General features: G+C 41.1%; 1 protein-coding gene across 1 annotated transcript; it reads left to right on the top strand.

The window, feature by feature from the left end:
* Nucleotides 1-20,408: 20,408 nt before the first annotated feature.
* On the top strand, nucleotides 20,409-27,583 carry LOC131482757 (lipocalin Cav p 3.0101-like). The gene is made up of 6 exons (XM_058678161.1): nucleotides 20,409-20,558; nucleotides 20,716-20,858; nucleotides 21,112-21,182; nucleotides 21,296-21,406; nucleotides 21,855-21,956; nucleotides 27,498-27,583. Exons 1-6 carry the CDS (start codon nucleotides 20,409-20,411, stop codon nucleotides 27,581-27,583), a joined length of 663 nt encoding a protein of 220 aa, XP_058534144.1.
* The last annotated feature ends 264 nt before the right edge of the window (nucleotides 27,584-27,847 follow it).

The raw sequence follows: 27,847 nt of genomic DNA, 5'->3' as shown, positions 1-27,847 counted from the left end.
AGACTATTACATCCAGATATTAGGATACAAGACAGTATGGCACCTCTACTTCCAGATCAAAGATGGACCTCCAATGAAACTGTTAATTATATCTTGATAATAGGATACTGGACTCTCTGCCATTGCCCATGTCCAAAATGATGGACATACAATTGTTTCTGAAGAACTTTACTATAGTAATAATATGGTGGAACTTAGTGGGCAGGAGGGGAGTGGATTTGGAGAGAGTATAAGGGAAATCCCAGGGCCTAGGGAACTGTATCATTCAATGATAATAATAGTAAAAAAAAGGAAGTAAAAAAAAAAAAGACTGTTCACACTTATTGCAACAAGGAAAGGCCCCTTTGAGCTTGTAAAGAAACCTTCCAGGAAGTGAAAAAGAGGAGTCCTGGAACCTGGCATAGCATCAGGAAATGGTGGGTCTGAGAAATATATAGAAAGGTGTGGAGGTTTGGCCATAGAGGTGACTTTGACTCCAGTGGTGGCACTTGTGGATAATATGGAGATAGTGTTTTCTCCAGTGGTAGCACCTGTGGATATGGAGGAGGAGCCAAGTCTGAAGGTGGGGCTGAAGGGCCAGGAGCAAGGTTAAGAACAGTGAGGACTCTAAGTTTAGGCAATTCTGAGAAAGTAGAATCAGGTGCTGGGTCCAAGAAATCTACAAAAGGGTGAAGAGATTTGGCCTCAGTCGGGAGAACTTGGTGGCCAGAGCAAAAGAAACAAAGAATGAGAATGAAGCTCCCAGAAGGCCATTATAAGGCATCTATGAAGCTAGGCTGTTGCAGTGACAGGTGTATTTAAATCCGTGAGGATATTAAAGTAAAACAATGCCTTCCACCAACAATTTGTCACTGCCCATTCTGTCCTGACAAAGTACCCCTGGACTAGGTCAGATCCAAGGAAGATATCCCAGCCTCAAAATCCAAGATAGGTGGGAACCTGGTTCCCAAAGGAAAAGGGTGGGCCAGTGAATGAGATGCCTCTCAAATCACTGAGGGTCCTGCAATCAGAAGACCAGTGTGAGAGAGACGTCTTTCAGCTCACAACTAATCTAGATATGGAAAAACAGGAAATCCATCACTTGATGGTCTGGAACGAAACGAAACGGGCTTTTCAGAACGGGAGGAACTGGGTAAAAGAGCTTATAACACAATTGTTGTCGCATGGCAGGCAAGGCTCTTCAGAGGCCAACAGATTCAAGGTCAAAGAGAAAGAAGCCACAGCCTCATTTTCCTTGAAAGGTTAAAGACTGTGTTCTGATTTAAACGTGTGTCATTTGAACATGGGGCTCGATCAACAAATGAAAAACAGGTTATTGAAGGAAAATCAAGAGGCTATTGAGTCTCCAGTTGGAATGGCCAAGGTCATCAAAATGTTGGAAAAGCTTGGGAAACTCCTCTTCCATTAGAAAGTAGTACATAGATCACCTGCATGGGCTTTTGAAAGGCTCAGAAGTAAAGGCTTCTCAGCATATCTTAGGGGATCTCTTCACTTGTAAGTTTGCACTGTTGCTGGTTTCACCCCTTTGAGAAATGCATGCTAAACTGAAGATGTGGCTGAAAGTAATGTGAGTTTTAAGAAGATCTCATCAGCAGGGAGAAATGATACCATGTAAAACATGGACGCTCTGTTCACTCATAAATATGAACCTTACACCACTGCACTCAGGTCCTAAAGCATCCAGAGATTTGGAGCCTGCTTCTTCAATGGAACACTTTTGAGAATTTACCAGTCTGCAAATGTGATTCAAAAACGACCATTGCCGTCCTTTCCCTACCCAGCCCAACCAGCAAAGAAAAAGCAAAAAGCAGAGCTCAGAAGTTTGCACTTGATGATGATCTTCCTCCTCGACTGAGAAGAATCAGTGAGAAAGTAGCAACGAATCTTGATAATTTGATGTAATGATTACCAAATCTCAAAAAAGTATTGCTATAGGATATTAGAAAAATGACCAGTGAACTTGATCATTTGAAACTTACAAAATTTGAAGACCTGCAGCAGCCCCTATTTTGCCTTATGCTCTGCAGCCATCCCCTCCTCCCGCTCCCTGGTTGTGGCCATCAGTGCCACTTCCGATTTCCTGAGCATGATGGACTTGGGAAAATTCACGATGGACACACATTATGATTCTAGAGAGGAGAACATAGGGGAGGGGAGGGAATTTGGAGAGGGGGAGAGGAGAGCCCACTGCCAACTAAATCATATCAAAAACAATAAAAATTATAAAAATATATGAGTGATAACCTTATGTCAATAATTAAATCTATTCTATGTATTTTTTTCATGTAAGGAGATTCTATATCTAACATATATCTAACATCTTTATATATTAAGCCTTCTTGGAATTCCAAAATTTCAAGTTTCAAATTTTAGGACTTTTGTATTTCTAGTGAGAACTCCTGGAAATATCAAAGGATTTAGACAATTTGTAGAGACAAAGACTGATCAGACGATTTGGGTTTTATTAAAGATATTGTCAAATGCTAAGTGGTAAAAATTTTACTATATCAAAATGCTACTACCACAGATGTCTAATTACATTTTGTGTACTTTCAAGAGTTTCAGAACAGAAGAAGCTTGATATGAGTAAAATGCAGGCCAAAAAGCCCTGAGTGGCCACAATGTGTATAACCCATCCCCAGCTGATCCTGGATTCCCGGGTCGCAGGATTTGCAGTGACTGCCCATAAGCAGGTATATCAACACCTGATCTGTTTCTCTTCGAGTACTCATCTGGGACTCAGGAAAGCTGACACAGCACAATGTCAAGAGTCATGATCCAGATGAGACATTGTTATGGGCATCAGGTTTTTGAATGATGTAAGCGTGGTGGTCACTTGTCTGTCTTGCTATCTATGTTTCTGTTAAAACTATTTGATTATACAGATGTGGTGCAGAGATAACAGCTGTTAATCAAAACTCCATTTTTACAGTTCTGTAATGTGTATTTTACAAAAATTAAAAATGGTGTTGCTTTACTGCAACACTACTTGGCCTCTATACTCCTTGGGTCGAAATAAGGAATGGCTTCATCATGAATTATCTTCATGCCACTGTTCTAGCCAGTGTTATTTTTTTTTTTTAAGATTTATTTTATTTTTATTACAAAGTCAGATATACTGAGAGGAGGAGAGATAGAGAGGAAGTGGAGCTGCCGGGACTAGAACCAGCAGCCATATGGGATCAAGGCGAGGACGTTAGCCACTAGGCCACACTGCCAAGCCCTAGCCAGTGTTATTTAAAAAAAAAATAAATTGTTACCATACATTACAGTCTGTGTTTCTTGGTCAAAAAATATTGTACATTTTAAGTACTATTTAATGAATTTTAGAGTTTTCTATAACAAAGTATCATTTAAAAACAGATGTGCTCATCTAATGTATATTTCCTAAGTCATCTTAGAACAGTTAACTATAAATTGGACAAAGGTAAGAGACCATTGGGGTCCGTTCAAATACCCTGCAAAGTAACAGGCGCCTCTTCTTATTTACTGAGTTGTGTGTTTCCAGCCATGAGTATCTGAGATTTGACTGTTGAAAATCTTTCTTGGAATTCATTTTTACATTCCATTCTACATACATTTATAAAATATCTTTTAAAAAGCTTGGCAAACATGTTACTAAAAATAAAAAGTAATTCAAATAAATTACTGGGTAATTCACTGTGGGTCCAGCTAGAGGAGCTTATAGAAGACTGGGTGTGTAGGGAGGGAGAGGACACTTCACTTTGTGTAGGGAAGGATATGTAATTAGGAGTTGATGGAAGCTTAAAGGAAGATCCAAAATGAGTGAGTGTGTATGGAGCAGTAGGAACCCTCTCTATTTGATGTGTACCAATGGTTTCTTGATTTTCCAGCTTTAGGATGAGACTTCCATATACCTGTACCTGCGCAGGGTGTGGAACCTGTCCAGGTCATTGTCCTGTATCATGCACAAACACGAGATGATGTGAGCGAGGTGGAGCAGTGGACATACACAGAACTGTCCTCAGCAGAGTAGGGCTTCAATGTGGATGACTTTGACAGCCATTGTCCCTGCTGCCAAGTAGGGTCCAGAGGTGGTCCAGAGGGGAACAGCATGAAGATGGCGGTCCTGTAACCACAAAGCTGTGAGGTAGCTGATCTTGTGGAAGCATGTTCCCAGTTGGCACCAATGACTTTAAAGTAGCTCGGTGCCCACAGTTAGCCCCGTTTACTGATGTGTCCCTTCTGCTCCCCCAGCACTACACTCATGGAACATCTGCCTCTGGGAGAGGCAAATGCTCATGGAGGATTTGACAACCTACTGGAGCCAACAAAGGACATCTGGTACCATAGCAGAGAATAGAAGGCAGAACAAATTGGTCAAATCAACCAGCCAAGCTTCACAGCAAATTTCTGAGCAGATTCAGGCTCTAAGGTGGACTACAAAAGCCAATGAACCTGGGGAAGGATTTTCTGATCCTTACACTGGCAAAGCTGACAATATTTCACACTATAAACACCTCTTGAACAGAACCCTCAGAGCAAACATCAGGCACTGAGGCAGCTGGGAGGTTGGGTGTGGCTTCTCCCGTTACCTCATCTCTTCCCCCAGATATAGGAAGAAGAAAAAGAAAATTTGGAAACAATGGTCTCATCCACTTCCCGCTAAACCTGAACCATGCCAACCCTAATCAACTATGTAGACATCATCACATTAAAAATTAAAAATAAACAACAAGGAAAGAAAGGGATTCAAATAGTCAGGACAGATAGGATCATTTTTAATATCCTAATGAGCTGAGATTTTGATTAAATCAAAGGAGCTGTCTGGATATCATGATAGAATATCTAGGCTAAAATCAGAATTTGACATTGGAAAATTTGTAAGATATGAAAGTATAAGATGCATGATGTTTAGTTATTTTATGACAATTAAATGGATTCAGTGCTTGCTTTTGCCTTTAAAAATGATTGTGGTGGTGGAATAATAGTTTTATGACATCATAATCAACACAATGTCACATTTATAATGTAAGAATGGTGATTTATGACTTATCAATACTTCTGACATCTCAACATGTTCTGTGACAGTATGAGTTTGGATTTCCTTTCATGGTATTTGGTTTATGACCTTACTATTAATTTAGAACTAACAATAGTACTTTTGGTATATGGAAATTTATTCTGATATCAAAATAGATGATTTTATGACATCCAGTTTATCACAAAGTAGTTGACTATGATTTTAAAAACATTTTTATAAAACAGCAATGGTTTATGATATTAAAATTTTATGACAGTGGAACAGTCGTTTTATAGCAATGCAATTATTTAGGGTGTCACAATGGTAGTCTTAGCAGTTTGTGATAGATTATATGAGTATACATTGAATATTGAGCCACAATGGCAGGCTTAAAAAATCAGAACCTTGGATTATTAGTCACAAGTTGATTATGGCTTCACAGAGATTTTATTAAAATGCAATCCAGGTTAATGTCATTAAAATTGATCATGATATCACAATGTTTGGTTGAGGACATCATAATTGATTTTGATATCTCAGGGATAGGACAATGGCTGTTTTTGACACCAAGATAATCATCAGTGCACCATGAACTTCATGAATTTTCAAGAGATTATGTCAGTACTATGAGCATTATTATAGCAGAAAGTCAATTTATTATATGCTTATTGTTTGAACTGTTACTAAACTTTTGTAGCAAAATGTTTTAAGACTTCAATATTAATTTTCATTGTGCAGTTGTTGATTTATGACATCACGGTTGAAAATTGTATAAAATGCTAGGTATGTATTGAATGATGGCTTTCACTTGCCAAATAGTCATGATGTTAAAATGTTTTCACACCAGTACATTGGAAGTTTATAATATTCAAATTAATTAAGGTGGCAAAACTGTTGGTTGTTGACATTGAACTTGATTTTGACATTACACTGGAATGTTTACAGTATCAGAATGTAGTTTACCAAATAACAATTGACTATGATATCAATATATATTGTGTGACAGTTATAGATTTTGACATCAACATTTTTGATAACGCAAAGCATAGTTATTGACATCAAAATTGATTTTTGTATCCTTATGGTAGGTTTATGATGGCACAATATTTGGTTTATGCCATCAAAATTGATTGATTATGACATTTAAGTACTAAGTTATGGTATAAGATTTGTGATTTATCCCAAAACAATTGACTATGATTTTACAGTAATTATGTTAAAATTGTTGTTAAAATTGGTGTTAAAATTGTTTTGTGACATTATATATATTTTTATAGATATATATATTTAAATTTTGAATTTTTGAATTATGTGTTACAATTTCATATAAAGTGGGATTTCCCCCCAAACTTCCATCCCCCGACAGATTTTCCCCATTTTACTACAGTGGTATAATTCTTCAGTCTTATAATTCCATCAGTCTCTTATTTAAGTGTACGCCAATATTGGAGGTACAATGTCAGGCAGTCGAGCACCCCATTGTTTACACCTGTCCAACAGTTCATTGGGAATCCATCCTTTGTCTAAAAGCAGGGATGCATGTTGCATTATACCCCCGCATCTGGATATGATGGACCCCAGTACTCTATCATTATACATTGCCATAATTGAGAAGCCATGAAACAATGTCAACCAGTGATATGAGTTAGAACAACAGCCTCAACAACAACAACAAATTACAGATCCATAAAAAAACAAAACAAAACAAAATAAAAAAAACATGCCACTGAGTAATCAACACATGGGTGATAAAAAAGAGATACAAAAGTCTCTTGGGAAAAATTATTCCACTGTATATTCCATGAGCCAGCAATGAATTCGACAAGAGAACGAGAATATTTGGAATAAATAAAACTGAAATAAAAAACATCACAACGCATGGGATGCAGCCAAAACAAAACAAAATAAACAAAGCAAGAACAGTATGGATCGTATTATTGAAGTTACACTTTCCATGCTAGTTTCCTTATATAAGAGAGAACATATGGTATTTGTTCTTCTGTGATTGACTCATTTTACTGAGCATAATGGTCTTTAGTTGATACCACCTGGTTGTAAATGGTATAATTCCACTGGAGTATTAGTAACTCCAGTGAGACTGGCCTACATTCAGAACTCAATTAACAACAACTGCTAGCATGGATGTGGGGAGAAAGGCATCCTCCTTCACTGAGGGTGGGTGTGTAGGCTAATACAGCCACTGTGGAAATCAATATGGAGAGTGCTTGGAGAATTGCAAATAAATCTGCCATATGACCCAGTTATCCCACTCCTAGGAATATACCCAATAGAAATGAAATCTGTATATGAGAAGGGGATATGTAATCCTATATTTGCAGCAGCACAATCCACAATACCAACGACATGGAAACAATATAGAAGTACATCCAAAGAAGAGTGCTTAAAGAAACTGTGGGACATCATATATTCTTAATGTATAACAATAGAATATTTATAATATGAAAATTATGGGTTAACCCAAAACAGTTCAGCATAGCATAAAAAATTATTTTATGTTGTATTAAAGATTAGTTTTAATCTTTTATATATGGAATATGGTGTTGGTTTTTGAATGATTTGGGTGGCACAGTGGCATATGTTAGACATCACAATTGATAATGGTGGAACAGAAGTAGTTTTGTGATATCAGAAATGTGATTCATCCTGTGTCTTTTTTCTATTAATTACATTGTATTATATGACACAGTTTCATAGGCACTGGGATTCCCCCTGCCCCAAACCCTCCCCCCATGGTGGATTCCTCCACCTTATTGCATTACCACAGTTCAAATTCAGTTGAAATTCTTTCATTGCAAGCATATACCAAGCATAGAGTCCAGCATCCTATTGTCCAGATAAGTTCAACGGTTTTTTGGGGAGACCATCTCTGGTCTGAAGATAGAGCTGGCTGAGTATCATCCCAATCAATTAAAAGCCCCAAACATAACATTTGCCACAATTTCTAACGTTATGGAATTAATTGACATAGTATTGAGTAACCAATATGTTAAAAGAAGAAAAAAAGTGCAAGTCCTTAACTACATCCTGTGACTTCTTCATTGACATTTCAACTTTAGTTTATATACAACTGGGTTCTATACACCTTAAAAAGATTATAGATTATTATTCAGCTGTCTCATGTCTATTCTCATTATAGTATTTAGCATTTTATAGTGTTGAAGCATAATTTTGCTGAACCTGGCTGTTTTTTGGGTAGTCTAGACTGGCTTATAACTCTAACAATACATATGTCAACGGTTTACGTGCAGAACAGTTTTACGAGGGGTGTGCGGAGAAATCTTCAGTACCCTAGTGAGGAGTAACTAATTTTTGTGTTCCACCTAGTAAAGTATAAGTGAGTCCACACTGACCGTGTCTTATTACAATCATGTTTATTATTATTATGATTTCACATTTTTGATAATATGTAGATCTTTGACCTCAACATTTATTGTGACATTGAAAAGATTATTTTTTGCATCATAATTATTATTAAAGGCTTATTTATTTATATTGGAAAGGTAGATTTAAAGAGAGAAGGAGTGACAGTGAAGGGGAGATATTCCATCTGTTGATTCACTTCCTAAATGCACAGAGTGGCTGTAGCTGAGTCAGTTCAAAACCAGTATCAGGAACCTCTCCCAGGTCTTTCATATGGGTGCAAGGGACCAAGAATTTAGTCCATCCTCCACTGTTTCCCAGGCTATAAACAGAGAGCTGGATCAGAAGAGAAGGAATTGGGACATTAACTGGCACACATGGGATACTGACACTTTTGGTCAACAATTAGCCTGTGAAGCCACAGTAGAGTCCCATATAATTTTGATATCATAATGATAAGTTTATGATGTCAAAATAGTAATTTTTGACATATCAATTGATTATATCATTACAATGCTTCATATGTCAGTATAATGTAGTTTATGACTTATTATGAAGCCACAATGTTTTATCACATCACAATTGATTATGATGGCAGTGTTTGGTTTGCATAAGAATACTTCTTTATCACATGAAAATTCATTGTGCTTTCATAAAGTTTTGTTATACATTGGTAATTTATAACATCTAACTTAAATATGAAAATTCAATGGTTGCCATACACATCAAAATTGAATATGAAATAATGTTAGTTTTTTAATATGAGAATCATGGTTTAAAATCACCAGTTGTTTGTCACTATGTCTTTTATGATAATACATTATTGAGTTATGGCATCTAAATTGATTATACCATCACAACAAAAGGATTGTAATTTTGAAAAAATTTATTTATTTGTAAGAAAGAAATGACAGAGAGAAAGAGAAAGCTCTTCTATCTGGTGGCTCATCCCCCAATTGACCACAACACCTGGGAACAAGTCAGGCCAAATCCAGGTACTGGGATCTTAACCAGGTCATCAGAATGGATGTATTGGTTCAAATACTTAGGTAGTCTTTTCCTGCTTTCTCAGGCACACTAGCAGGTAACTGGATTGGAAATGGAGATGATGGAACTTGACCTGGTACCCAGATCAGAGCTGACATCACGAGCTGATGCTTCACTTGATTTAACACAATGCTAATGCCATGTTAGCCCACTAGGATTGCAGTCTAATAGGTATATGGCTTCATCATGTATTATAATAAAACAATTTGAAGATTAAGATATCAGAATCATTGTTTCTGCAAGCTGATTGACATCATCCAGTGATGATTTTTGAGACAAAGTTGATAATGACATCACCAGAATGATTTATGACATCAATACTGATTATGAAGATAAATGACTTATGATCAGTATTAGTTATAACATCAGTATGATATGTTCTTCATATCTGAATTATGTTTTATCTCAAGCTAATTGATGATGTAATCATGTTTTATTAAAAATAATGGTGATTCACAGATACAGCCAATTAATCTTTGAAAAAAAGACAGACAACAACCCAAGCAAATGGAAAGGTCTGTTCAATAAATGCTGTTGGGACAACTGGTTGATAGCCTGCAGAAACAAAAAGATAGACCCACATCTCTCACCATACACCAAGATCAAATCTAAATGGATAAAAGACCTAAACCTACATCCAGAAACCTTCAAACTTTTGGAAGAAAATGTTGGAAACACACTGCAACACTTAGGGGTAGGCCCTGACTTCCTAAAAAAGACTCCAAAAGCAGTAAAAATCGAGACCAAAATAAACAAATGGGACCTCATCAAACTAAGAAGCTTCTGTACAGCTAGAGAAACAATCAATAAAGTAAAAAAACAACCTACAGAATGGGAGAAGATCTTTGCACACGACATAGGTGATAGAGGGCTGATCTCCAGAATATACAAAGATCTCCAGAGAAACCAAAACACCAGAACAAACAAACTGCTCAAGAAATGGGCACTGGAAATGGGCAGACATTTCACAAAAGAACAAACCCAAATGGCAAACAAGCATATGAAAAAATGCTCAAGTTCCCTGGCAATAAGGGAAATGCAAATGAAGACAACAATGAGGTACCACCTAACTCCAGTAAGGATGGCACACATACATAATAACACCAACACTTGCTGGCGAGGCTGTGGGGAAAAGGGAACCCTTCTCCACTGCTGGTGGGAATGCAGATTTGTACAGCCTCTATGGGAATCAGTTTGGCGAATACTCAAACAACTCAAAATCAACATACCATATGATCCAGCAATAGCACTCCTAGGGATATATCCAAAACATCTGCTACACAAGAAACCAACATGCACACCTATGTTCATAGCAGCACAATCTACGATCGCAAAAACCTGGAAGCAGCCAAAATGCCTATCAATAGAAGACTGGATAAGAAAGCTATGGTTCATCTACTCTATGGAATACTACCTCAGCTATTAAAAAAAACGAAATGCAGTTCTTTGTCGTCAAATGGGCCCGACTGGAATCCATCATGCTAAGAGAAATGAGCCAACCCCAAAAGGTTAAACACCACATGTTTGCCTTAATCTGAGATGAAAAGATGACAACTTGGAAGATAGTACCTGTATATTGTAATATTAGTGCAATCGCTAACAACCTGTATCCAATGCAATAAGCTAATGCGATATAATCTATAAACCAACAATTAATGTCAGAATACTTAAGATCTACATCGAAAAACTGTAAAACCTACTATACCCTCAATACGCTATGTTAACCTGTAATGGGGAGGGAGTGCAGGGAAATCTTTCAGGACCATAAAAAGAGTGAGAAAAAGTACAATATAGCCTATCAAGATCAAATCTGGTTATTCATAGACAACAGACTCAAAGCAGCACTAAACAACAATAAAACTACTATACCAATGCATGAGGGGGGAATCGGGTGCGATCCTGACAACCTCTTAACAGGAGGTCATGTGCGTGGAGCAGGGAGGCACTCCAGAGTGGAGCAGGTGGTAAGGAGGAAGCTTGGATCTCAACCATGAAGACTCCCAGACCTTCACCACAAACTATTAATACGAGCAACGAGGACTATATCCCAACTGCCAAGGAGGCCACAGGGAATTGGATGCCCTCGGAGGCTGAGTACTCTTAGGTCACCCACCCCCAACTGGAGCTTCCGCAGGGGATGGAAGAAGTCCAAACACTACCGTGCAGAAACCAACGTCATCGGAAAGACAACCAGAAGCCCTGAGCGGTCTGCAGAAACAGAAGAACAATAAATGTCCTTCGGGACCAGGGAGGAGAGCTTTCTCTGGTCTGAGCCTGGCTCCAACTCTGGACCCTCGCCCTCCCTCAAAATGATCATCGGGATCGCTTTGAAAACCCCTCAGAGCAAACAATCATACAAACGAAAAAAAAGACCTAAAATAAATAGACAAACAACAGAAAGTAGAACTTGAAATCTGACAGGAAAGAGCTGGCGTAGATTGGCTCATGCCTCGCTGGGTGGAACACAAAGATTAGTTACTCCTCACCATGGTGTTGAGGATTTTGCTGCACACCTCCCCCCCCACAAAAATGTCTGCACCTTAAATGTCGACAAATGTCTTGTTAGAGTTACAAGCCAGTCTAGATTATCCTAAAATTTGCCAAGATCAGCAAAATTTTACTTCAATACAACAAATGGCTAAATACTAAAATGAAATAGACACGAAACAGCTGAATGGTACCTTATAGCCATTTTAAGGTATATAACAGCCAGTCCTGTATATGAACTAAAATTGAAATGTCAATGAGCTAATCATAGGTTGTGGTTAGGACTTGTTTTCTTTTTTCTTTCTTTCTTTCTTTCTTTTTTTTTTTTTAACATACTGGTTACTCAAAACCATGTCAATTCCATAACATTGCAAATTGCTGTTGATGTTATATTGGGACTCTTAATTGATTGTGATGATATTATACCAGCTCTGACTTCAGACCAGAAAAGGTCTCCCCAAGAAACTGTTCAACCCATCTGGACAATAAGTAGCTGGACTCTATGCTTGGTATATGTTTGCAAGGAAAGAATCTTGATTGAATTTGAACTGTAATACTGCATCAAGGTGGAGGAATCCACCAGGGGGGGAGGGGAATGGGAGGGGTGGGGGGATTCCCAGAGCCTATGAAACTGTCACATAATGCAAAATAATTAATAAAAAAAATAATGGTGATTGCAAACATGAAAATTTATTATTATGACACAAAGATATATTTGTGAGAAAGCAATTTTGGTCATTTATTGCATATAGCTCATTAAGCATACTGATAATTTCTCATAATTCAATGATGACTTGAGACATCAAATTCGGTTGTGATATCAAGTGCTAAATTTATGATATCAGAATTGTTTCTGATCACATATCAATTGATTATGATCACATGACTCTTTTACAACAACCCATTAGAGAATAATGACATCAGTTTTGGCAACCTAAAATGTGCTTATTCTTATCAGAATGGTGAATGATCACCAATTATTGCGATACCATTAAATTTTTACAACATTAAGTTGGTGGTTTATGATATCAACATTTACTGTCACTATACAATGGTAGGATTATGACATGACAATTGATTTGGATGGCAGAAAGTGTATTTTTGATATCAGAATAGTGATTTTTATCACATACCTATTTATATGTAAACATAAAAAATTTATAAAAGTAAAGTGTTAATTTGTAACAGCAAAATTCATTAGGAAAGCACAATGGTAGGTTTCTGGTGTCACAAGGATGGATTATAAGAGAGCAATAATTATGACATCAAAATATTTTTATAACATTTCAATGCTACAATGTGGTTATGACAAAGATATTTAAGAATTACAATGGTTTGTTGTAACACAACCATTTATGACATTAGAAAAGAAAATTATGACACCAAAAATGGTTTATGTGTATTTATGGGATACTACAATTGAATTTGAGATTAAAACAGAATTGGTGTATATCATCGCAATGCTTTTTCATGTCACTACAATTTATTATAGCATCACATAGCAATTGATTATAATATCACAATGGTGGTTTATGACATACCAATTGACACTGATGTGAAATCCCAATCATGATATCCCATATCATGGCTTATGATACATAAATTCATTATGAAAAAGCAACATTTTGTTTATGACACTACAGTCACTTTTATAACAGTATAAGTGATAATGACATCACAACTGTAGGTTTGTGTCATTTCAATTGTAGCACCATAGTTTGCGACAGATGACATCATAGATTTCATTGATGGTGATTCTTTGTACATCTATGGTGTTGGTTATGCTACTGAAAAGCGCAACATATGACTCAAAAACTAAATGAAAAGTCCCGCGAGGAAAACAGGCATCACACTAGCAGGTTTGAAGCGTGCCATAGCACATTTGTAATTGAAATGGTCTGGTACTAGGCATGAATATCAATGGAAGACAGTGAATAAAGTTGAATTTCAAAAACTGAAGAGACAGCATTTGAATGGGGAAAATCTTACACCCCTTAGATAAAACTAATATGCAGGCCAATAAGCAATTCAAGGAAATCAGCACCAAAACAGTCGAGTTAGGACGTGGGCAAAGGATCTGCAGTTTATAAGAATCAAAGAGAATAAACAAATGAAAAAAATCAGGATCAATAATCATCAGGGAAATGCAAATACAGATGAGAATGAGCAATACAGTTTGAATGTCTATCATCTAAAAATAAAAAATAAAATAAAATTCCTGTGAGGTGGTGTGAAAAAATACACTAATCTACTGTTGGGTGTAATATAATCTAGTACCATCAATATGCAGGATTGTTTGAAAATTCTTTGGTGATTTGAAAACACATCTTCACTCTGATCCAGAAACACACTCATTGAAATTTTCCATGAATAACATGAAATCTACAGCTCAATTCATAATATCTTTGTTACCAGTGAAATCATATGTCTATGAATGGATGGCAGAGCAAAGAAAATGTAGTATGTATGTACTGGAATATTATAGAACCATAAAGGAATGGAATCCTTTAACTGGCAGCAAATGAATGCAACTAGGAAATTTTATGCTTAGTGAAATAATAAAGTTTCCAAAAATGCGATAACTAATATGTAGGGCATAAAAACATAATCTATAAATGAGAGATTGGCAGTTCAAGAACTACTGTTTACAGCTTTGTCTTTATGTTTGAGGAAATGCTACATTATTTTCTTGTTTTTCTATCTTTTAGCTAAATATTTTAGCTCATGTGCTAATCCTGTGGTTGCAATTTAGCTGAAACTTTACCGTGGTGAAAACTTAGGGGAAAGTAAAAAAAAAAAAAAAAGCCATGAATGTAGGAAGGAGGGTGCAAGGAGTGTGCAGACATGGGCAAGAAGGAGGAGACGGGGTCAAAGAATAATTATCCCCCTAACACTGTGTTGTGAAATATTGAAATTTTTTTACAGAAATAAAATAATAATAAAAAAAGAAAAGAATGATGCCTGGTATAATGGTATCTGGCTGTATCCTCAGCTTGCCTATGCTGGGATTCCATGTGCGTGCTGGTTCATGTTCTGGCTGCTTCATTTCTCATCCAGCTCCATGCTTGTGTCCTTGGAAAGCAGAAGAGGATGTTCCATATCCTCGTGACCCTACATCCCCTTGGGAGACCTGGAAGAAGCTTCTGGCCCCTGGCTTCAGACCAACTTAGCCTTGGTCATTGTGGCCACTTGGGGAGTGAACCAGTGGGTGGAAGATCTTCCTCTCTGTCTTCCCCTCTCTTTGTAAATCAGTGTTTCCAATAAAAATAGATAAATCTTAATTTAAAAAAATGTGGTTTATATATACCTCATAAAATACTATCTATCCCTAAAAAGAAAATGTCTTTCGTAGCATGATAATGCAACTGGAAGCCATTATGCTTAGTGTAAAAGTCAGTCTCAAAATTGATAGAAAAGAGGGGGTTTGTCAAACGTCTATGAAGCCAGCAACAACTTAATTCCAATACCAGGAAAAAATGTAACAAAGAGAAATAGAAATCAATACGTCTGATGAATACAATGAGAAGAATTTAGACAAAATATCAGCTAATCCAATCTAACATCAATCAGAAACATCACTTACCTGAGGCAAATGGGACTTAAGCTAGTGCTTTATCCCCAGACCCTCTCCCTGTCCACGTTACTGGCTCTGCTGGTCAGAGCACTTTCTGGTTACGCACCAACTCCCCACTGGTTTCCTACAAAGTCTGCCTTGGCTAACCATTTCCTTTATCTGGTGCCTCCCATGTCCTGGTCTGAACTCGTCTGTGGATCCAGATACTTCTCCTCTCTACCTGGGAGACTTGGTTCTGCTCAAGAATCTTCATCAAGACTCACTTCACCTGTGGTGGACTAAACATCACATAGTAATTCTCACCACACCCACTGTGGCCAAACGTCTTGGCCACACCACCTGGTACCATCTCTCCCACCTTAAACTTTTCCAGTTTTCTACCCTATCTCAGTGGGAGGTTCAACAAATCAGGCCTACTACACTAACCTTTCAACCCCAAATTGTTTCTCCTCCTCCCTGCCAGTCTTTATTAGGCTGAGAGCAAAATTTAAACAGTAAGCATAGCAGTCATCTTCCTTAGTCCAGTGGCTATTTTGAATTTTTAGGCAAAAGCATCATCCTGAAGAAAAAGTTACCAAGAGTTCCAGAACCTCCACGTGGGATGAAACAATGGTCAGGAGCAAGTGGGGCAAGGAGGTAATCATGGTAGGCCTCACACTCTTGTGGTGCACAGCAGGTTCTTTCCTGCAATGACCACATACAAAGTCAGACTGAATCTGCACCAAATTCTGTCATACACTTTGGGTACAGGTTAGGCCAGCGAGAAGGGGGCAAGTCTCTGCTTCGCCTGTTCATTGTCTCTACTTTGTTTCTGAAGTGGATTCCTAAACACCTCTTGATTGTATCCTTAAAAATTGGGACTTATTTGACCCCAAGATCTTGAGCAATGCTAGCAAAACCAGGATATATTTTGCCAGGCAATAGTCTCAGAACTAACATCGTGCAGGAAATGGGTACTGACCAATCTTGGCACATGCTACTTTTGACGGATAAGTCCTGAAAGACTTCAAGGCTAAGCAACTATGAGTCCAAGATCACCCTTATCTTCCTCAATTCCCTGTGGGTTTCAGAGCATTCCTGAAAGCCACAGACTGGTTACAAGCTCAAGGATATTTCAAACATGGGAGAGATAGGAACTGAGAGATGCTTCTGATTTTTATCCTATCATTTCTTCCAGTATTCACTTCCTTGATAATCACAGTATTCTGAGCTTCACAGGTCAATTTCAACCAGATGCTATTCCACCTTTATATTCCAGTGCCAACAGAGCCTCTTCTGGACCTGGCATAATGACAACACCCATCTTCAACAGGAAGTAACCAGCTCAAACTCATTGCCACTTTTCCTATAATCAAGAGACCAGAATAAGTGGATGCTGGAGAAGGGCAGAGTTTGCATCAGACCTGACACATTTCCCTTGCCTCAGGCCAGACCAGGAAGGGAAAGTAGAGATCCAGAACATCACCCAGCCAGCAAAGCCCTGATGGAAATGGGTTCATCTGTTGACCAATGCAAGCCTCACCTACTAAGGTCTGGAGCTGAATCCACTGGGAATTCAATATCAGGAGGGATTTTAAATCCTCCTGTATGCTCTCTTGTGTGCCTTTGGTCCCTGACTCTCCCCTTTGGGTCTCTGCTTCTCCATTGCATGGAAAAAAGGGCTGAGGCAGAGCATGTCAAATAAAGGCCTTTTACCCGATTTTTTCTATACTCAGCAACTGTGTTTCTTCACTGGAAGTCAAATAATCTAAAAATAGATATTATACATTTCATTTCTATTTATAGATGATTATAATTAATTATATCCATGTTTATAGATATTTATTTGCATCAATGCATTACTTGTATTTCAAAAAATCTTGCAAATGTATTTTTTTCATTTTTTTTATTACAGCCAGATATACACAGAGGAGGAGAGACAGAGAGGAAGATCTTCCGTCCAATGATTCACGCCCCAAGTGAGCCACAACAGGCTAATGTGCGCCGATCCGATGCCGGGAACCTGGAGCCTCTTCCAGGTCTCCCACGCGGGTGCAGGGTCCCAATGCATTGGGCCGTCCTCAACTGCCTTACCAGGCCACAAGCAGGGAGGTAGATGGGAAGTGGAGCTGCCGGGATCAGAACCAGCGCCCATATGGAATCCCGGGGCTTTCAAGGCAAGGACTTTAGCTGCTAGGCCAAGCTGCTGGGCCCTTGCAAATGTATTTTTACCAAAAATATACACTAAATTCTAAATTTAGATTAAAATATGTTTTGTCAATAATGACAGATTTTTTATATTTAATAATATTCAAACTTATTTTTATATTTTTATATTTTATATTCAGTTATGCATCTGTATCTGGATTGAATTTAATAAATATATCTCTAGATCTTGGAATCATATTCATATGTGTTAATAATGTATATTGATACATTGAATGATACCAGCATGTAAAATAGAATGTAACATTGTCAAAATCCCTTTTACATATATTAATCTCTAGATTGCTATAAACTCATATATTTTATATTTTATGTATTTCTTATAATTGAGTATATATTTAATCTAATAAATCATATCAACCTTTCAATAGATATTGGGTTATGCTGACATTTATAAATATATAATCATATATACTTCAATGTTAAATTCCTATCAATGTTTGTATACACTGAATTATATTAATACATAAAATTAAATTATGGCTACAAATTAAAACATTTTTCATAAATTAGATATTTCATGTTTCTAATATATATGCATCTTCAATATTAAACTGTAGATTTTGCAGAGCCATTTGATCCATATCTGTATTAATAGGTTCTGCAGTGTTGTACACTTTTGCATGCCAGAAACTGCAAATCTTAAGAGAAAAAATTCACACAATTTTCCTCATGGTTTTCTGAGCAGAACCCAGAAACCCACCTACCTGGTTCTGGCTATCTCTGGGTGTCTTGCAAGCAGTTGTTTGGCAACCATAAACATCCTGAGCAGGCTGGAGCCTGTGACAAATGGGAATGCTTACAGACAGGTGATGGGAAGTCACATTTTTTTCAGCATGGATTAAATACACAAACGGCAGTAGACTGGCTTTGGCCGATGAGGACAAATGTGCCCAGAGAACATTCCGGACACTGTTCTTCCATGGATAGATGCATGAAATCCCAAAGCAAACAGAACCAAGACATGCGGGAATCATTCTCCAAAGCCTGACACCTCTAACCTTTCCAGAATGGGAAGCTTCTGGGAAGTTAAGGAAAATTTCAGTAGGTTCTGAAAAGGTTCTGGAACATTCTGCTAAGCTCAATAAGGTTCTGTAATATGAAGAATACTTCTGAGATATTTTGGGAGAAAGATTCTGACAATTATTGGAAAGTTCCAGAATGTTCTGAAAGGTTAAGAAAGATTCTGGGAGCTTCTGGAAAGTCCTACATGCTCATGAAAGATTGAGGCCATGAACAAGGGTGGCCTAGCAAACCTCTCCATCTTCCTAAGTGTCTCCCCGAGGACCTCTGACCTTTCCAGAATGGGAAGGTTCTGGGAAGTTAAGGAAAGTTTCAGTAGGTTCTGGAAGGCTCTGGAAAGCTTTATAAGGTTCTATAATATTAATTGGTTCAGAGATTTTTTTTTTAAATATTTATTTATTTTTATTGGAAAGAAGGATATACAGAGAGGAGGAGAGACAGAGAGGAAGATCTTCCATCCGATGATTCATTCCCCAAGTGAATCACAACAGCCGGTGCTACGCCGATCCAATGTTGGGAACCAGGAATCTCTTCCAGGTCTCCCACGTGGGTGTAGGGTCCCAATGCATTGGGCCGTTCTCCACTGCTTTCCCAGGCCACAGGAGGGCAGCTGGATGGGAAGTGGAGCTACTGGGATCAGAACCAGCACCCATATGGGATCCCGGGGCTTTCAAGGCGAGGACTTTAGCTGCTTGGCCATGCCGCCGGCCCCTGAGATGTTTTGAAAGATTCTAAAACATTCTGTAAAGTCCCAGAATGTTCTGAAAGGTTAAGAACTGTTACGGGAGGGTCTGGAACGTCCTGGAAAGTTATAGATGTTTCAGTAATAATTGGGAAAAGAGTGGCCTCCCAAACACATCAGACTCCCAATGTGTATGTCCGATTCCCTCATGCCCTCGTGAGCTCTAACACCTAAAAATGAGTGTTCCCTGTGGTGTTTGGGGGACATAAAATAAGAAGAAACCAGATCCATTCACCCATGCAAGCCACAATAGAGCATGAAGGTCACTGTCACTCAGTGGATTGTGCTTGATGCCAAGCTCTGCCAAAAGGTCACACGATAATCAGGTGTGGCAGCCATCACCCCAGCTGATCAAGTGTCTGTAATTGTTCCTGGACCTTTCCACAGCTGAGTCTTGGTCTGATATGATCATAACATTGGTCACGAGGAAGTCAGCGTGGAGGTTACCAGGGGAGGCTATGGACCCAGGGGGCAAATCAAGGTCACAGAAAGACAGAAAATCTTCCAGAATACACCAGAATATTCTTTCGGAATGTTCTGGAAAACAGAGATTTATTCAGAATGTTCTCAAAGACACAGACGGTGGAAGAATGTCTGGGAAAAGAAAGAACTTCCCAGAATGTACTGAGACAGACTTGTTCAGAATGTGTCAAAATGTGGAAGTTGGAGAATTTTTGAGAAAGTTCCACAAGGCTGAAAGAGGGCCATGGTAGATCCATGCGGATCTTGACTCTGACACATACCTGGGGTCATACACATGCCCTAAATCTGTCTCCATGGCATTAGCCATGGCTCTATGACCAGGACCTTTCCACTCCTCATAAGCCAAAGGAGGTGGGGGTCTGTCTCTCAGGGTTGCTTGGCGGTGACCAACCAGGATGTTGCAGATTAGCCCAGTGCCACGTGATGGGCAAGCATTGACGTCCAACCAGGATATTTACAGAGGCTCAGCCACACCCCACGTGATGGATGGGTGCCGGTATAAAAGGGAGCCGCTGCCTCATCAGTCTGAGTCTCAACCACTGGTGATGAAGAAGATGATGACGACCAAGGCTGTGCTGCTCTTCCTCGCCCTCGTGCTGGCCGCAGTTCGGGCAGACGTGGACCCGGCAGAGGTGATCCCTGGCCCTAGGGCTGCTGGAGTGACTGTGATTTCACATGGTCAATAGGCAGCTCTACAGTGGTCTTTGTGGACATGTTGTGGATTGACAGGGAGGAGGCAGGGCTGGCGGGCAGGAGGGCAAAGGGACAAGTGCATTGGCTCCCCCACAGGTGACTGGCTCCTGGGCCACCCAGGCTGTGGCCTCAGATGACGTGTCCAAGACCAGCGAGGGCGGGTCTCTGCGACCCTACTTCCGGACAATCGAATGTGCTGGGGCCGGCTGCCAGACCATCACTCTGCGCTTCTACATCAAGTGGGCATGCTCCCTGGGCACGCTGGGAGATTGTGGGGGCGGGGCCGGAGGTGCAGAAATCTCTCCTGAAGGGCAGAGTGGTGAGAGGATCTGCCAAGGTTGCCATGTAAATGTTAGTGATTGATGTGCTGGAGGTTGGTTTCCCCTGGTGGCCACAGCGATTTCCATAGTTGATGTGCCTGAGGGCGAGTCCTGCACATTTGCACAAAAATCTGGGTTTCTGACACCTCATCCCACATCCCACCCTCTGCAGGGAGGATGGCCGCTGTGTCCTGTACACTCTCGTGGGTGAGAAGGGGGCAGACGGAAACTACAGGAGCGAGTGTGAGTGACAGGAAACCCTAGGCTCAGGTCGGGTTCCGGGGTCAGGATGGGCAGTCCCCCTGTAACCCTGCCCTCCAACCACTGGGATTGGTCATTGTCTGTGTTCCTCACAGACTCCGGGGACAACTACTACCGGTTCCTGGTGCAGAAACCTGGCTTCATTGTCTTCTACAACCACAACGTGGATGTCAACGGGCATGAAACCCACATGACCGTGGCCCTGGGTGAGTTAGGCTCACACCTCATCTGCGTATTCATAAACCACAGTCACGTATGCAAACCTATATTCTGCATATTCAGAACCCTTGTTGGCATGTTCAGCCCCTCCATTAACATACGTGCTTGCATGCCCATGGTTTTTCACTCGCAAACCACAAACCCTTGATTTGACCACTCTTTCTGTTCATTTAAATATCCATCCTACACACCCACTCACCTCTGTTTCCATGATCCTCATATGCATATTCACAGTGGTATGTCCATAGCCTAGTCACTCATTTATATGTTTATAATACTTGTTTTTCATATTCACGACAGAGCATCTTCCCTGGGCTTAAACTTCTATGGCTGAGACGGGTCAGGGTTGGTGGGACCTGCAAAGAGACCAGTGGGTCCCCAATAGCAAGTCATGGCTGAACTCTGATTTATGTGTCTTTCCCGCACCCCATGCAGCCCAGGGTGGCCAGCTAAGTCATGAACAGAGTTCGTCATATGGAGATGCCACTGACGCCAATGGCATCTCCCGAGGGAACATCCAGGAAGTGGCATCACAAGGTGAGCTGCTGTGGCAATGCCTGCATGGACAGTGTCAGGTGGGGTCAAGGGCAGGGCTGATGTGGCACACATGTCTTCCCTGCAGACACTTGCCCACAGTGATCACATGGACAAATGCTGGTGAGTTGACACTGATGTGGGGCTGGGGCAGGTGGATTCAAACAGATGTGGGTGGAGCTACCCAAACGAGTTGTAGAGTTTGGACACTGAAACATGTGAGAGGAGCAGCGAGTGCTGACCAAAGCTTACAGAAATCCTTTCAAGAAATTTCATGGAACTTTCTTAAAAGCCTGCCAAAATGTTCTGGGAAAGGCTTCCCGGAAAGTTCTGCAAAATCTTTGCAAAACGTTCCAGAAATGCCTTCCAGAAGTGACAGAAACTTTTTTTAGAATGTTCCAGAAATACTGTCTAGAATGTTCCAAAAGCTGTTTCCGCTGTGAATGAAAGCCACTATCAACATTTTCTTCTCTGTTGAGGCACCTACTGCCAAAGGCTTCTGGAACCCAGGGCAAAAATCTGCCCCTTGATCTTCTGGTAACACCTGCTATTGCATCCATCTCTAATCTTTTCTTTCAATGCTTTGATGTTCCCACAGGTAATGGCAACCACCATATCCCTGTGACTGGGTGTCCCTTTCCTGTGTTCTGTGTTCCCCATGATCAATGTGAAGCAATAAACCTGTTCCCTGTGCAAACGCGTGTCCATGTCTCATATTCACCGGTGTCACAGCCAGTGTAGACATACCTGCCTCTGCCATAAAGAAAGGAAGTAGGATAATCAGAAGGAGGAAATCCTGGTCAGTTACTGCACTTTCTGGTGAAAGAAGCCAGAAATAAATAAATAAATAAATAAATAAATAAATAAATAAATAAATAAATAAATAAAAAACCTCCTATAGTCTCTCACACACAAAGCCACCAATGCATCCTTCTTCACCTCTTTACTTTGATATTTACACACCCAGGGCCCCCAGCACCTGCTGGTAAATTCAGTTCACCGAGAAAGCTCCAAATTTCATGTCTATCTCTATGGACCTTCCAACCAAGTCAAAGGACACGTTCCTCATGCACAGCTGGAAGCTGTACCTCAGGTCATAGGCAGGTAAGCTGTGACTTACATGAGCATGTAAGCTAGCACCTATGGAGAAAGCTAGGCTTTCCATTATATTCATCACATGTGGCTAGCAAATAGGATATGGGTTGCATTCAACTTCTTAGAAAAGCTTATCAGGAAAATCCCAACACAACTCCTCCAAGGACAGAAAAAAGAGAGACTGTGGTGCAGGACTCTGCTCTCATTGCATGCCAAATGAAAAGGCCAGGTTGTAGTCTCAGTTCGACAAGACTTGTCATGGTTCCCCTGGGGACATGGTGTGCCACGTGCCTATGACCTCCCAGGTAGGCAAAGCAAGCAGAGATCCATGGGTGATCTCCCACACCAAACTCCAGCCACAGAGTGGTCTTGTTGTCTCATGGTGCTCACCTGCATGGCCAGGCTGTTGATCATGTGAGGTTGCTCTCTCAGCTCATACTTACCTAGGTGACTGCCCCTAACCTGTTATGACACCTGTGGATGACCCTGATATTCTGGTGCACTGTGTGGTTCTGATTCCTGCTGGGAAGACACAGACATTAACTGAGAGGAAGTGCTTTTCCCCCACCACCCTAAAAAGAAGTAATAACACAGGAAGTGTCCTTGACCAAGGGTCCAGCACAATCTGTTTTCCCAGTCAGCTTACACATGTGCCGTTGGTTTCAATTGCTGGGTAGTTCTAGTTTCATTCCTGTCTTCCACACAGACCAATGGGTCTTGCAGTCCAGCCCAATTCTGCCCACTGCACACTCGGCTCCCATGCAAACCAGTGGGAGATACAGCCTAGTCAGAGTGACCTGCAGTAACCCCAACAAGGCCCACCTCCTGCCCTGGTTCCTGTGCTTGCCAGTATATAAAACAGTCTGGTCCAATCTGTCCCACATCCCATTCAGTTCTCATACAAGTCAATGAACCTTGAAGCCTAGTTAAAACCAATCAGACCCACTATCCAGTCCACAGACATTCCACTGGGTGCCACTCTGGCAATGCCTGTTCAAATTCTGGTTCTCATGCTTACCAATTGGAGCTTCAACCCAAGAGGGAAAACCCACTGTTGCCCTACTGGACCCACTCCCACTTTGAGATCTTGCACTTTCCAGGTAGTTATGCAGTTTAACTTCACAGCTTTTTGTCCCCCGTGTCAGCCTCTTCCTGCTGATGCTGCAGCAAAGCTCAACCAACCTAATCCCACTCTGTGCATGCTCCAGCAGGAACAGTCAATGCAGCCTGGCTTCCCCCAGATCCAGTTTACAGGAGTCCAACCACAGATGTAGCCCTATCCAGCCTAGCCTGCCCCCATCCCAGTTCTCATGCTCAGCAGTGGGAATGGTGCTCTAGCAGAGGAGTCCCACACAGGCCCCTTACTGGGTTCCACCCTTCCTCCTTGGTCTCACACGTGCTGATCGAGGGCTTTAGACAAGTCTGGCATGGCCCTTCTCACCTCAGCATTTGCCAGTGGGTGCTGTCGCCTGGCTGGGTCCAGCCCACTCCCAATTCCAGCTCACACTGGTATAAGCTACAGCCTAGCCCAGCCCAGTTGTGCCCCAGTCCTGGCCTTCCCATGAACTGGAATGTGTTGCAACCCAATCCTGTTCAACCCACATTCCGTTCTGGTGCTCAGATTCATCAGCAGGTGATGTTAACTGGCCCAGCTTGGTTCTACTTCAAAGTTACTGGACTGCTTCATTTTATACTTCTCGTGCTCACCTGTAGGGACTGTGTCATGACAGAGGAGTTCCCCAAGCTCCTCCATCAGAACCTCTCACACACCAGTGGGTCCAACTGTCCAATCCTACTTAGTCCACCTCCTGTCCTACGAACAGTGGCCTTCCCTGACTGGCCTTTAAACCATTGCAGTTTTGACTCTTGGGTGTTACAGCCAAGCCCAACCTATTCCCCACACTGACACAGCTCACACATGGCTCAGTAGGGGTGTAGACCTGACCTAGCCCATGATAAACCTACCTTGGTTTTTGGGAGCACCAGTGGATACAGGAGTCTAGCCAAGTCTGGTGCATCCCAGATCAAATCCACACTTGTGATGAGGAATACTGTACCCACATCCAGATCAGATAGCAGTCCCCACTCAGGCCTTTGCACTCACCAATGGGAAACACAAACCAGCCAAAGCATCTGCTTAGCTCCCCAATCAAGCCTATTCCAAGCCACGGATCTCACGTGCACCAGTGGTTGGCCTGACATAGTCCCTCAACCTGTCTTAGCCTTTGCCTTTGGATGCTACAGCCTGGCCTGACCCAGCCTGTCCACCTACCCAACTCTCACCGTCACCTGGCCCTACTCAATCTGCTCCCATTTCTGGGTCATGCAATTCAGTAGGTGTGACAGCCTAGCCCAACATGACCTGCACTCCAGCCTGGTTTCTGTACTTGCTGGTGACTTAAGGTTTGCTCAGCCCTGCCCAGTCCGTCCCCTTCCTAAACCAACCCACACATTTGCCAACCAGTGAAGCTGACTTGCCCAGCCTACCCAAACCCCAGTCCTAGACCAAATGCAAACCAGCAGAAGGTATGATCCACTAAGGTTGTTTTCCACGTTCCCCTCCTTGGCCCACTCCCAGACCCAGATCTCAGGCATGCCAGAGGGTGCTAGGTCCTTGCCCAGCATAACCTGCCCAGCCATCTTGGCCTTGTATGTACTTACAAATGTTAGACCAGCCTGTCCCACACTGTGTTTTAGGATGCAAATGCAAGTGCTGTAGCATGGACCTGACCAGACTATTCCCCATCCCTGTACCTGTGAATGATCACAGGTTCCATGATCACACCTAACTCAGCCCATCCCCACCCCAACTCTCGAGCTAACCAGTGGGACTTGTATTTCCACAGGGTTGGGCCCCACTCATCCCCCACAGAATCTAACCCCAGACCTGGTTGTCTCACATGCTGGTTAGTGTCATGGCCCTACCTAATGTGACCTGTCCCCTGTTCTGACATTCAATCAGGTACTGGGATCTGGTACTGGTAGACAACTCCCCAGCCTTAGCTTTCATGTGGAGTGGCATGGAGTGGTCAGCAATGTTTCATGCTAACATGCCCTACTCAGGACTCCCATATCAACTGGTGTATCAGTTTGACCCAAACAGATCTTCCGGTTTCTCCCCTCCAACCCACCTTATCTCAGACCCTTCACTTACTTGCAAGTATAGCAGCCATTTGTTGGAAGTCCCTCAGAATTAATTCCTCACCTACATGTACTGTGGCCTTATCCATGGATTTTCCCTAGGCAGTAAATCCACTCCCCCAAGACCCCAGTGCTCACCACCGGGTGACCAGTGGGCAAGCCCAGGATTTGTTTACTGCTTGGCAGCAGTGACTGGGGCTAGGGCCACAAGCATTGAGTCCAACCTGACTCAGGTACCCCCAGCTGCTACCGTACTGCTGTGAGCGCCTAACTCACATCCATCCAGCAGCCACCATGCTGCTCAGATCTCCATCCACCCAAGCCATGGGGTAGCACTCGCCTTGTCCCCTGCCACCTAAATGGTGTCCGATATTGTATTCTTCTTGCATAAATACTCAGTGTTAGGTTTGCAGACCACCAGGGTGATAAAAGCCTTGATTCATTGATTGAAAAGGGCACTTTACTGGTGAAAGGGAAGTCCATTCTTGGGCGTTCCCCACATGCATTTGAGAGGCAGGGATAAACTGGGATCCATGGGGATGAAAACATGTTCAATGAAACATGCAGGAGGTTTTTATACTTCTCCTGAAGCAGAAGCTGGAGCAGGTTCCACTCTTGTCCTTTTTATGAGAGGATATGCTGGGCCTGGTGTAATCCCATATGGACACCTGTTCTAATCCCCGTGGCCCCTCTTCCCATACAGCTCCTTGCTTGTGTCCTTGGAAAGCAGATTATGGTCCAATGTTTTGGGACCCTGCACCTGCGCGGGAGACCTGGAAAAGTCTCCGGAATTCTAGATTTGGATCAACTTAGCTCTCAGCCATTCAACAGCCTTGGGAGTGAATCATCAGGTGGAAGATCTTCCTCTCTGTATCTCCTCCTCTCTTTATATCTGGCTTTGCAATAAATGCAAATAGAATTTTAAATGGTAATAATAATTGAAAAGGAGTTGAAATGATGGCCTGAACATGTCATTGATCCTTCAGGTCTCTATACCCACTTCCTGATATGGCCTAAGGTCTGAGTGATTCTTCGGGTTTGGTGCAAACTCCAGCCTGCTCTGCAAGAATGGAAACCATCACTCAGTGACGGAAATCCTTTTATGACACAAATAGGATTTCTAACATCTTTCAATAAAACCATACTGACAGAATTAACATTAAGAGATATTCTTTGACACAAAATGCTGATTTGAGAATTCCTTCAGAGTCCAGCTGAAAACTAATTTTTGAGAGCAAAATAAGCATTCCTGGACTTAAAGACTCATCAATATATAAGTGTACATGTTTGCTTTTCTATTTTGCCAAGATTTCAAGCTCCAAGCTGGAGAATCTATTCGTGAAGACATTGACAAAATGTTTTGTGAAATTGCTAATAAAATGGAGTGTAACTGAAAACTTGATTTGTCATATTTAACCATTCATCTTTCATCATATTTCAGCAAAATCTTGTGGGGAAAATTGCTGTTGGCAGCATTCATTAGGAGAAGCTAATGTGAAAATCAGCATGTTCAGGGCACCAGATAACAGAATGTTGAGGATTCTCAAGGGATTCATCCTGAACTCCATGTCCAAAGACAACCTCACAGCCCAAATGGTTTCTCACTATGTTTGGTACAACTGCTCTTTCATGAAGTAATGGTGAAAATAATACACATA

This window comes from Ochotona princeps, chromosome 20 (assembly GCF_030435755.1).
Source record: "Ochotona princeps isolate mOchPri1 chromosome 20, mOchPri1.hap1, whole genome shotgun sequence".
Classification (NCBI taxonomy): domain Eukaryota; kingdom Metazoa; phylum Chordata; class Mammalia; order Lagomorpha; family Ochotonidae; genus Ochotona; species Ochotona princeps.
The sequence above is the reverse complement of the archived record's forward strand: the minus strand, read 5'-3'. Positions and strand labels throughout refer to the sequence as shown.

What these genes read in the sequence shown, in the direction of transcription:
- LOC131482757 (XM_058678161.1), top strand. Translation starts at nt 20,409, where the DNA reads ATGGATGGGTGCCGGTATAAAAGGGAGCCGCTGCCTCATCAGTCTGAG. An exon ending in CGGAAACTACAGGAGCGAGT is followed by an intron (nt 21,183 to 21,295) that starts GTGAGTGACAGG and finishes TGTTCCTCACAG; the next exon opens with ACTCCGGGGACAACTACTAC. An exon ending in CCACATGACCGTGGCCCTGG is followed by an intron (nt 21,407 to 21,854) that starts GTGAGTTAGGCT and finishes CACCCCATGCAG; the next exon opens with CCCAGGGTGGCCAGCTAAGT.